We start from the raw sequence: 12,615 nt of genomic DNA, 5'->3' as shown, positions 1-12,615 counted from the left end.
TGGGAGATAAATGCATGTTGTAATATATGTATGCTTTAATTCCCAGGAATAAAATAACGGTTTGGAGAGATAATTCATATTCTATATACTATTATTTAGCTATATATTTCCACAGGTATAGATGGACTCTGTTGTTCTTGAGATTTTTTTTAAATAATAGGAAAAGTCAAAAAAGAAAGTATATTTCATTCATAAATGAACTGCTTTAGAAATTAGAACATATATGTATTTTTCTACTCTGTAGATATTTGAATACATTTACATATACCTAATTTAATGTGAATATTTTTCAATATCTTAATTTATTAAAAAGCCATGTAAAAAATCCTGTATCCATTTAAAAGTATAATAAAATGAATTTACAACTATATTTATAAAGCTAATTCAGTCTTAGAATTTTTTTTAATGGGAATGCTGATTTTTTGCCTCTACTCACACTACTCTAAAAAAATTTTGAAGTCTACAACTCATTTATTAGTCATTAAGGTGGATATACTCTACAGAGTTCTTGACCCACTACCCCAAAGCAATATTGGCTACTTTGTACACATTGCTTTATGCCCTGCACTCTTGTCACAACACCTGCAAACATTTATTCTCCTCACTTGTCCACCTGTATGTCCCCACCACTAGGCTTAAGCTCCTTGACAGTATCTTATTTATACCTTATCTTCAGTGTCTTGCACATAGTGTAGGTGCTCAACTAACATTTGTGTGTACATATACATATATATGGTATTGTGTATATTTATTATCTATATAGTGTGTGTGTCTATTCATACATATGGTAGAAAAATAATTGACATACAACAGATTTTAAAAATCAAAGCATGACTTAAACAAAGGATTAGTTTTAAGGGGGAGGCTGTACAAATGTTCTGCTGAGTTGTATTTGTCAAAGCATATCAAGCAAATCATTATGAACCTTACAGTTTCCTTTGTGTGTATTCTCTTTGCCTAGCACTTGACCATTAAGGACTTGAGTTGAGAAGAGATATGGCTACTCAACAGTCTCTCTTTTCAGTGCAGTTGGAATAACAAAGTATAAAATCTGGAACTCAGCCAAGTGTTAGTTCTTAATATCTTAAAATGATTTTTAAATGTATTAAAATTTAATATAGTAGAAAAGCATGAATTATGGAAATGGTCTTATGACTATGAACAGCAAATGAAAACTTGATTAAAGGTGGCTATATCAAGCATTCTTCACTTGAATTATCGTGCCAGCTTCTGAATAAAGCTTTGATTTGGTTTGAACCTTTTGTATGTAACAATTTTTAGAGCAAGTTACTACAGTTCTTTTTGAATAATATAGGTCAAGAGAAGTTCATTTGTAGGTGGGGCTGCTGTACTACTTGGGGGACTGTCTTAATAGATCCATTTCATTAATTGTCATGAATTTTTTATTAACAAAACCAGTACATCAGGTTTAGCCAGCTAAAACTGTTCCCGTAGTTGTTATCTTTATTGTCAGAAAGAATATTGTGAAAATAGGGAATTACTGCACTGCTTTAACTCTTGATTAAACAGAGGAATGGCATTATCAATGAACAATAACTTAGGGGCATATAATCAGGTTGACATACAATGTTTCAGTTGTGCAACTCCCATTAACTTTAAAACCTTGTGCTTTAACTTCAGTGTCTTCCAGTTAGGAGTAATGCCATAGCTGTCTACTAGGTACTCGGAGTTAATGTGATTAATGTCAAGTAGCAGGATGTTCATTCTTTCTTCCTTAAGCTTTTATTCCTTAGGTATTTTTGGTTAAACGGTCTTCTAAGGAACTGCCTTTCAGAAACAAGGCAATGGTATTAACAAAGCAGCAGTAATGGACTGGAAAGTGAATGATGTTATAGCATGTGCATTTTACTCACCAATGGAAGAAATATCCTTCAATTCCTATCTGATAGTCTTATAAAGTCATATATAGAGCATTAAAACTGTGATTTTTTTTAATTTTAAGAAATTTCTAAAGCTTTCTTAGCCATACAACAGGTAATTGCAATATTATTATCAATATTCTTTTTATCTTCAATATCAAAGTCATAAGCATATTTTATGTCCCACCTCTTGTGGGATAATTAATAGCATGAATTATTATCTTCATAAAAATGATTTAAAGGTGAAGGTGAAACGGGGAGAAGCTCAGTGGTTTTCTTAGGATCCCATAACTATTATACTATATATGTATGTATATTTAGAATGTATCTTTGTACCTATTGTACTTGGTTAAACATTGGCCTTACAAGATTTTAAGACTGAAAGAGTACTGAAAATTTCTTATTTTAGAAAACAAAAATGACATTATTTTCGAAGAAGGCATATAATGATGAGAATCCTGGCTCAAACATTTACTTGCTTAGGTAAATTCGTTAGCCTCTTAAGCCTTCATTTTCTCATTTTAAATAGAAATGATAACTACTTTTCAGGGTTATTGTACAGATTAATGTATGTTAAGTGCCCAAATGATTGCCAAAAACATTGAAAGCACTCAATAAAACAATAAGCATCATTTTTGTTATTATTGACAGATTTGGAATCAGACCTAGAGAAGTTAAAAAGGTTAGCCAAGGTAACCTGGTTTCTTAGTGACAAGGATGGAATCTGACCAAAGGTGGCCTAACCAAACCCAGTGTTCTTTGCATATGCAATGTTCTCTCTTAATCATTGACAGTATCTATGCTATAGTCAGAATTATTCATTGGTGAAAATTCAAATTATTCAATGAAATCATCACTTTCTTTTCCTGCTCCCAAAATTCAAGATTTGAATATCTGTAATTTACACCAGAATCCCAGATTTTTTATGTGGATGATTTAAAGGATCTTGTGTTTTAAAAAAGATACTGTCAACTTCTATTAAATCATGAGAGGCTTTTCAACAGCCATTCATCAGAATCTTCAAAGTAGGTCTAATTAGTCATGAACTAGAATAAATAACATAAAACATTTCACCCTAGGCCATTCAGTTGTCCAGTATAAATAGCTGCTGATCCATGGAACCTTGTGTTCTGTCTACTGGCTCTGTAAATGACTGCAAGCTCTAAGCTGAACTATGCTCATAGCTCCAGATCCCTTACTCCTACTGGATTATGGGCTTCAGGGTGCTCCCCATCTTTGGCCTTCATTGGTCATCATTGATGTGGATCTTCCAACTCTCATTTCCCGTGCTGTCTAGGTAGTGCACCACAGGAGACGCAGTGACGGTGGCCAATACTTTTATAGACTGCTACTTATATACTGCTTATACTTGTAGCAGACTTCTTTCACAGTAATACTCTTAAGTTGATCCTCATAACAACTATGTGAAACAAGCAGTATTATTTGTCTTCAAACTGAAGAATCTAAAATTCAATTTAGTACTTTACCCAAAGTACCATGGATAGTGAATAGAAGAACCACGAACTCCAAGCACTTTCCACCTCTCAGTCACCACTCACTCATGTTGCTGACGAGTGATAACAGAAGGGTCCTAAGATAAAAACAGAATGAAATATATGGAGTGCTGCTTTTGATATGAGCTATGAAGCATCTACCTGTAAATCTCTGTGAGAAAGTATTGTCTAAGTGTTAATGAGGGAAGTAGTCTAACATTTCTCTTACTTCTCTCAATACTGAGCACCTGGGAGGTAGCTGATAAGTATTTTTGATTATTTTATTTGTAATATCAGGAAAAAAAGACTGTCTCTTCTAAGAATAAAGTCTTATCCTGATTTTATTATAAATATTTCTTAGCAGTTTCTATCATTGTTTATGATAATAGTTGCTCTAAAGTTCTTTTCCCTGAACTGCCTCCATTTATTCCTCTGATTTTACCTGTCACCTATATGCTAATGTTCTTTTTTGCTGCATGCCTGAGTCAACAAATTTTATCTATTTTACTTCTTAAGTATTTTTTGAATCTGCTCTTCTCTTTTCTGGGTTGGTTGTTATGAATACCCTATGCAGATCTTCAATGATCACATTGAACTACTGAGCTAGTCTTCTAAATAATTTCTTTTCAGCCAAGTCTGTTCTCTTCAGATCCATTCCCCAATCCTAACAGTCATTTCCCTTCTTAAAACCTTTTAATAATAGTCTTCCAGAGAGGATGATTAAAGATGGCAGTATGAGAGGTGAGACAGAGGCCTCCTCCTAAAACCACATATAATACAAAAACATAGTTAATACATCTAATACTGAAAGAACAAAAGGAAAGAGAGCTGCAACAGACTCATACACCTGAAGAAAAGAATACACCTCATGAACAGGGTAACATACCAAAGCCGTTGCCTGGCAGGACCCATGCCCTTTCCCCACCCCAGCTCATGGGCAGGAGGAAGAGAAATTGAGTGAGGAGGGAATGGAGGCCTGAGACTTCTGAACACCTACCTCTGGAGATCTTCTCTGGGAGCAAAAAACTACATTGCATGGTACTCTGGTGATTAGGTGGTTGGAAAGCAGAGACAGGCAGAATACCTGGAGAGACTGAGATTCCAGCTGCTTGTGGAAAACAGGGATCCATATCCAGCGACTCTGGGACAACAGAAAGGCGGACAGTTTGAGAGACTTCTTAACAGTGAGGAAGATGCAGCAGGCTGCGTATCACAGAGTGGGGCATTAGAGCTGTGTGGCCAGCCAGGGAGCTGGAGCGCCTGAAGATTGTGAAAATTCCCAACCTGCTGGGCAGAGTGCACCAGGAGAATTTTCCTACTTGTCCTTTTCTCCTGAGCAATAAGCTCTGTGCAATCTTCTTAATAGTTCAAATTCAGTAAATTCATATTTATAAAGTTAGCTTTATTCCATTTATACATGATTTTCTCATTAAGATAATCATTTGTTACTGTTTTCAGTTTTACAATGTGTATTAATAAATTACAAAACATAACATATGGAACCAAGATGGCGGCGTGAGTAGAGCAGCAGAAATCTCCCAAAACCACATATATTTATGAAAATATAACAAATAGAGATCAGAGGACACAGAACAACATCCAGAACACATACACGCCTGCGAGAACTCAGCGCCTCGCGAAGGGGGTAAGATACAAACCCCAGCCCAGTGGGACCCGAGCGCCCCTCACCCCAGCTCCTGGCAGGAGGAGAGGAGTCGGAGCGGAGAGGTAGAGGGAGCCCAGGACTGCTAAACACCCAGCCCTAGCCATCCACACCAGGGCACAGACACAGTGCATGCGTGGGGTCCTGGATACTAGGGAAACAGGACAGCAAGACCTGTGAGCGGGTCCCTGAGGCTGGCACCCGGGGACAAAGAAAAGCGAGAGGCCTTTTTTTTTTTATTTAAATTATTTATTTATTTATTTATTTATTTATTTATTTTTTGGCGAGTGCTGTTTGGAAGTCTTAAAGGGACAGGGACCCCAAAACCGGACGGAAGCGTCCCAGGACACTTAGTCGAGAGGCAGGGAATCTGGGGATCTCTGGGCACTCTAACCCCCTGGGCAGCAGGGAGCACGGAGGCCGCTCATGGAGATAAATAGCCTCCCGGCCGCTCCCCCTCCAACGCAGATCCACCATTTGGGAGCAGCAGCCCGAGACAGGCTACGCCCACAGCAACAGCAGAGATAAACTCCACCGCAGCCAGGCAGGAATCAGAAGCCCTGTCTGCACGCAGCTGCCCAGCACAAGCCACTACAGGTCGCTGTTCTCCCAGGAGAGGAAGGCCACAAACCAATAAGGAGGCAAGTTCTTCCAGCTGTCACTTGTACCAGCTCTGCAAACTATTTCTATCACCATGAAAAGGCAAAATTACAGGCAAACCAAGATCACAGAGACAACACCAGAGAAGGAGACAGACCTAACCAGTCTTCCTGAAAAAGAATTCAAAGTAAAAATCATAAACATGCTGACAGAGATGCAGAGAAATATGCAAGAGCCAAGAGATGAAGTCCATAGGGAGATCACAGATGCCAGGAAGGAGATCACAGAAGTGAAACAAACTCTGGAAGGATTTATAAGCAGAATGGATAAGATGCAAGAGGCCATTGATGGAATAGAAACCAGAAAACAGAAACGCATAGAAGCTGACATAGAGAGAGATAAAAGGATCTCCAGGAATGAAACAATATTAAGAGAACTGTGTGACCAATCCAAAAGGAACAATATCTGTATTATAGGGATACCAGAAGAAGAAGAGAGAAAAAAGGGATAGAAAGTCTCTTTGAAGAAATAATTGCTGAAAACATCCCCAAACTGTGGGAGGAAATAATCGAACAGACCACAGAAATACACAGAACTCCCAACAGAAAGGACCCAAGGAGGACAACACCAAGACACATAATAATTAAAATGGCAAAGATCAAGGACAAGGAAAGAGTTATAAAGGCAGATAGAGAGAAAAAAGTCACCTATAAAGGAAAACCCATCAGGCTATCATCAGACTTCTCGGAAGAAACCTTACAGGCCAGAAGAGAATGGCATGATATATTTAACGCAATGAAACAGAAGGGCCTTGAACCAACGATACTGTATCCAGCACGATTATCATTTAAATATGATGGAGGGATTAAACAATTCCCAGACAAGCCAAAGTTGAGGGAATTTGCCTCCCACAAACCACCTCTACAGGACATCTTACAGGGACTGCTCTAGATGGGAGCACTCCTAAAAAGAGCACAGAACCAAACACCCAACATATGAAGAATGGAGGAGGAGGAATAAGAAGGGAGAGAAGAAAAGAATCTCCAGACAGTGTATATAACAGGTCAATAAGTGAGCTAAGTTAGGCAGTAAGATACTAAAGACGCTAACCTTGAACCTTTGGTAACCACGAATCTAAAGCCAGCAATGGCAATACGTACATATCTTTCAATAGTCACCCTAAATGTAAATGGACTTAATGCACCAGTCAAAAGACACAGAGTAATAGAATGGATAAAAAAGCAAGACCCATCTATATGCTGCTTACAAGAAACTCACCTCAAACACAAAGACATGTACAGACTAAAAGTCAAGGGATGGAAAAACATACTTCAGGCAAACAACAGCAAGAAGAAAGCAGGGGTTGCAGTACTAATATCAGACAAAATAGACTTCAAAACAAAGAAAGTAACGAGATAAAGAAGGACATTACATAATGATAAAGGGCTCAGTCCAACAAGAGGATATAACCATTCTAAATATATATGCACCCAACACAGGAGCACCAGCATATGTGAAACAAATACTAACATAACTAAACGGGGAAATACACTGCAATGCATTCATTTTAGGAGACTTCAACATGCCACTCACCCCAAAGGAAAGATCCACTGGGCAGAAAATAAGTAAGGACACGGAGGCACTGAACAACACAGTAGAACAGATGGACCTAATAGACATCTATAGAACTCTACATCGAAAAGCAACAGGATATACATTCTTCTCAAGTGCACATGGAACATTCTCCAGAATAGACCACATACTAGCTCACAGAAAGAGCCTCAGTAAATTCCAAAATATTGAAATTCTACCAACCAATTTTTCAGACCACAAAGGTATGAAAGTAGAAATAAATTCTACAAAGAAAGCAAAAAGGCTCACAAACACATGGAGGCTTAACAACATGCTCCTAAATAATCAATGGGTCAACAAACAAATTAAAATAGAGATCAAGGAATATATGGAAACAAATGACAACAACAACACAAAGCCCCAACTTCTGTGGGATGCAGCAAAAGCAGTCTTTAGAGGAAAGTATATACCGATCCAGGAACACTTGAAGAAGGAAGAACAATCCCAAATGAATAGTCTAACATCACAATTATCGAAACTGGAAAAAGAAGAACAAATGAGGCATAAAGTCAGCAGAAGGACGGACATAATAAAGATCAGAGAAGAAATAAACAAACTTGAGAAGAATAAAACAATAGCAAAAATCAATGAAAACAAGAGCTGGTTCTTTGAGAAAATAAACAAAATAGATAAGCCTCTAGCCAGACTTATTAAGAGAAAAAGAGAATCAACACAAATCAACAGAATCAGAAGCGAGAACGGAAAAATCATGACAGATTCCACAGAAATACAAAGAATTATTAAAGACTACTATGAAAACCGATATGCCAACAAGCTGGAAAACCTAGAAGAAATGGACAACTTCCTAGAAAAATACAACCTTCCAAGACTGACCAAGGAAGAAACACAAAAGTTAAACAAACCAATTATGAGCAAAGAAATTGAAATGGTAATCAAAAAACTACCCAAGAACAAAACCCCCGGCCCAGACGGATTTACCTTGGAATTTTATCAGACACACAGAGAAGACATAATACCCATTCTCCTTAAAGTGTTCCAAAAATAGAAGAGGAGGGAATACTCCCAAACTCATTCTATGAAGCCATCATCACCCTAATACCAAAACCAGGGAAAGACCCCACCAAAAAAGAAAATTACAGACCAATATCCCTGATGAACATAGATGCAAAAATACTCAATGTAAAATATTAGCAAACGAATTCAAAAATATATCAAAAGAATCATACACCATGACCAAGTGGGATTCATCCCAGGGATGCAAGGATGGTACAACATTCGAAAATCCATCAACATCATCCACCACATCAACAAAAAGAAAGACAAAAACCACATGATCACCTCCATAGATGCTGAAAAAGCATTTGACAAAATTCAACATCCATTCATGATAAAAACTCTCAGCAAAATGGGTATAAAGGGCAAGTACCTCAACATTATAAAGGACATATATGATAAATCCACAGCCAACATTATACTGAACAGCGAGAAGCTGAAAGCTTTTCCTCTGAGACTGGAAACAAGACAGGGATGCCCACTCTCCTCACTGTTATTTAACATAGTACTGGAGGTCCTAGCCATGGCAATCAGACAAAACAAAGAAATACAAAGAATCCAGATTGGTAAAGAAGAAGTTAAACTGTCAGTATTTGCAGATGACATAATATTGTACATAAAAAACCCTAAAGACTCAACTCCAAAACTACTAGAACTGATATCGGAATACAGCAAATTTGCAGGATACAAAATTAACACACATAAATCTGTGGCTTTCCTATACACTAACAATGAACCAATAGAAAGAGAAATCAGGAAAACAATTCCATTCACAACTGCATCAAAAAGAATAAAATACCTAGGAATAAACCTAACCAAAGAAGTGAAAGACCTATACCTGAAAACTACAAGTTACTCTTAAGAGAAATTAAAGGGGACACTAACAAATGGAAACTCATCCCATGCTTGTGGCTAGGAAGAATTAATATCATCAAAATGGCCATCCTACCCAAAGCAATATACAGATTTGATGCAATCCCTATCAAATTACCAGCAACATTCTTCAACAAACTGGAACAAATAGTTCAAAAATTCATATGGAGACACCAAAGACCCCGAATAGCCAAAGCAATCCTAAGAAAGAAGAATAAAGTAGGGGGGATCACACTCTCCAACTTCAAGCTCTACTACAAAGCCATAGTAATCAAGACAATTTGGTACTGGCACAAGAACAGAGCCACAGACCAGTGGAACAGATTAGAGACTCCAGACATTAACCCAAACATATATGGTCAATTAATATTTGATAAAGGAGCCATGGACATACAATGGCAAAATGACAGTCTCTTCAACATATGGTGCTGGCAAAGCTGGACAGCTACATGTAGGAGAATGAAACTGGACCATTGTCTAACCCCATACACAAAAGTAAATTCAAAATGGATCAAAGACCTGAATGTAAGTCATGAAACCATAAAACTCTTAGAAAAAAACAAAGGGAAAAACCTCTTAGACATAAACATGAGTGACGTCTTCTTGAACATATCTCCCCAAGCAAGGAAAACAACAGCAAAAATGAACACGTGGCAGTATATTAAGCTGAAAAGCTTCTGTACAGCAAAAGACACCATCAATAGAACAAAAAAGGTACGCTACAGTATGGGAGAATATATTTGTAAATGACAGATCCTATAAAGGCTTGATGTCCAAAATATATAAAGAACTCACCCACCTCAACAAACAAAAAACAAATAATCCAATTAAAAACTAGGCAAAGGAACTGAACAGACAGTTCTCCAAAAAAGAAATACAGCTGGCCAACAGACACATGAAAAGATGCTCCACATCGCTAATTATCAGAGAAATGCAAATTAAAACCACAATGAGGTATCACCTCACACCAGTAAGGATAGCTACCATCCAAAAGACAAACAACAACAAATGTTGGCAAGGTTGTGGAGAAAGTGGAACCCTCCTACACTGCTGGTGGGAATGTAAATTAGTTCAACCATTGTGGAAAGCAGTATGGAGGTACATCAAAATGCTCAAAACAGACTTACCATTTGACCCAGAAATTCCACTTCTAGGAATTTACCCTAAGAACACAGCACTCAAGTTTGAGAAAGACACATGCACCCCTATGTTTATCACAGCACTATTTACAATAGCCAAGAATTGGAAGCAACCTAAGTGTCCATCAGTAGATGAATGGATAAAGAAGAGGTGGTACATATACACAATTCATCTTATGGATGAATATTATTCATCCATAAGAAGAAAACAAATCCTACCATTTGCAACAACATGGATGGTGCTAGAGGGTATTATGCTCAGTGAAGTAAGCCAAGCGGAGAAAGATAAATACCAAATGATTTCACTCATCTGTGGAGTATAAGAACGAAGGAAAAACTGAAGGAACAAAACAGCAGCAGAATCACAGAACCCAGGAATGGACTAACAGGTACCAAAGGGAAAGGGACTGGGGAGGATGGGTGGGTAGGGAGGGATAAGGGGGGGAAAGAAGAAAGGGGGTATTATAATTAGCATGCATAATGTGGGGGGTGGGAGAAAGGGGAGGGCTGTACAACACAGAGAAGGCAAGTAATGATTCTACAACATTTTCTATGCTGATGGACAGTGACTGTAAAGGTGTTTGTGGGGGGGACCTGCTATAAAGGAGAGCCTAGTAAACATAATATTCTTCATGTAATTGTAGATTAGTGATTACAAAAAAGAAAAAAAAAATAACGAAAAGGGGGATTACTCCCTGATAAGATAAAATTAACTGTAAATCAATGATTAATGCATGCCTTAAACATCCTTAATTTTGATCATTTAAAGGGTGTCAGATGAGCAGCTATGGAAGTACATTTTTCTGATAATATTCCTTTCTCTTAAAAAAAAAAAAGCAGTTCCCCTGCGGTGATCTCCAATAAGTTCTTCACAGTGGTATAAAGGGCATATCAAAGTGTGGGCAAAGGGTTTGTTTGTGTTTATACAGAGGATCAAAACCTAATTTGGCTACCCAGAAAATGAATTAAGATATGATATGAAGAAGAACTTCCAACATCAACATCCTCTGGAAGAGTCATTCCAGAAGGTGATCATCAAAAAAGTTCAACAAAGATCCTGGTGCTGTTGCAGTTGTAGCTGCATTCATCCCACCGGTTCCTGGACTTGCCATTGGAATGGAGAAGGAGATATCTAAGCTGGCCTGTGCATACAGTAAAACAGCAAATTTGACTGGATCTATACTGTCGGAACTCAACCAAGAATTAAGAGAAGAGCAAGTTGCAGCGCTCCAAAATCGTGCGACTATAGACTATCTACTGTTATGAGAACATATGGGATGTGAACAGTTCCCAGAAATGTGTGGTTTTAATTTGTCTGATTTTTCTCAAACTATTCAAATTCAGTTAGACAATATCCATTGTATCATTGATAAGTTTTCACAAATGCCTAGGGTGCCTAACTGATTTTCTTGGTTTCACTGGAGATGGCTGGTAATTGTAGGTCTGCTTTGGTTATGTAACTGTATTCCTATTATGTTAATGTGTGTGTGCAATTTAATTAGTAGTTTAAAACCTATACATGCTTATGTTACTCTACAAGAAGATATGTCAAGGAAATAATAATCTTCCCATGTTTTCTTCCGTCTGCTACTTCTATAGCTTTTCTTCTTCCTTCCTAATTACAACCCTTAAGTAGAATTTGTGCCTCATATCGAAATTACCAAGTATCATAATTTTTCCAGTGGTAAAGATACCTCAAGACAAATGCTGGGCATAGAAGCCACAGGGCATAAATCTGCAAAGAAGTAAAAAGCTAACGTTTTCAAACAATATTGCTTCTCTCTCATTTAGGAACTTTACACTTCCCTGTATGGCCCCAGAAGATGACTGGTTAGCCAGAGACAGGTAAGATTCCTCAAGGGAGGAACAACCTAAGACAGGCACAGTCGCAGGGGGGCCATCAGGTGAGAAATTGGGGATCAACAGAGGTGAGGCTGAGAACCTCACCCCCTCTGTTTTGAGAGAAATCTTCTGCATCTGTGGATGTTTTGTTGCCCTTGTCTAGCTTGGATTAATACTTAGTCTATAGGCACACACCTGATCATCTACATTTGCCCTCTTACAGCACTAAACCATGTTTTCTATCTTTATCTTGCATCTACCTACCACTTCAGCATTTTATTGAAAATAATAATAATAATAATAATAATAATAATAATAATAATAAGGGAGAAATGTGGGATTCACATATAAATCAAGTATAAAAATCAAACGAAAATTCATATTTGACCTGATTGTTTATAGTTCATAATGCGTGAGCAAAACCGAAAGTTTCTGTGATGACTGCCCTTGCACTGTTCACCATCTAAGAACTTATTCAC

General features: G+C 37.6%; 1 protein-coding gene across 16 annotated transcripts in view; it reads left to right on the top strand.

Moving 5' to 3' along the window:
• The window catches only part of MIPOL1 (mirror-image polydactyly 1), a 321,127-nt gene that overhangs the window by 237,673 nt on the left and 70,839 nt on the right, over window positions 1–12,615 (top strand). For 11 of the 16 annotated variants that reach the window (XM_073211329.1, XM_073211331.1, XM_073211328.1 and 8 more), the window contains one exon: window positions 12,086–12,139. The exons of the other annotated variants lie outside the window; for them this stretch is intronic. In XM_073211329.1, coding sequence (XP_073067430.1) covers window positions 12,086–12,139 — 54 coding nt within the window. The remainder of the gene's footprint in view (window positions 1–12,085; window positions 12,140–12,615) is intronic. 16 annotated transcript variants of the gene reach the window in all.

Source organism: Manis javanica, chromosome 8, assembly GCF_040802235.1.
Source record: "Manis javanica isolate MJ-LG chromosome 8, MJ_LKY, whole genome shotgun sequence".
NCBI classification, from domain to species: domain Eukaryota; kingdom Metazoa; phylum Chordata; class Mammalia; order Pholidota; family Manidae; genus Manis; species Manis javanica.
Note: the sequence above shows the minus strand (reverse complement) of the source record. Positions and strands in the feature narration are given on the sequence as shown.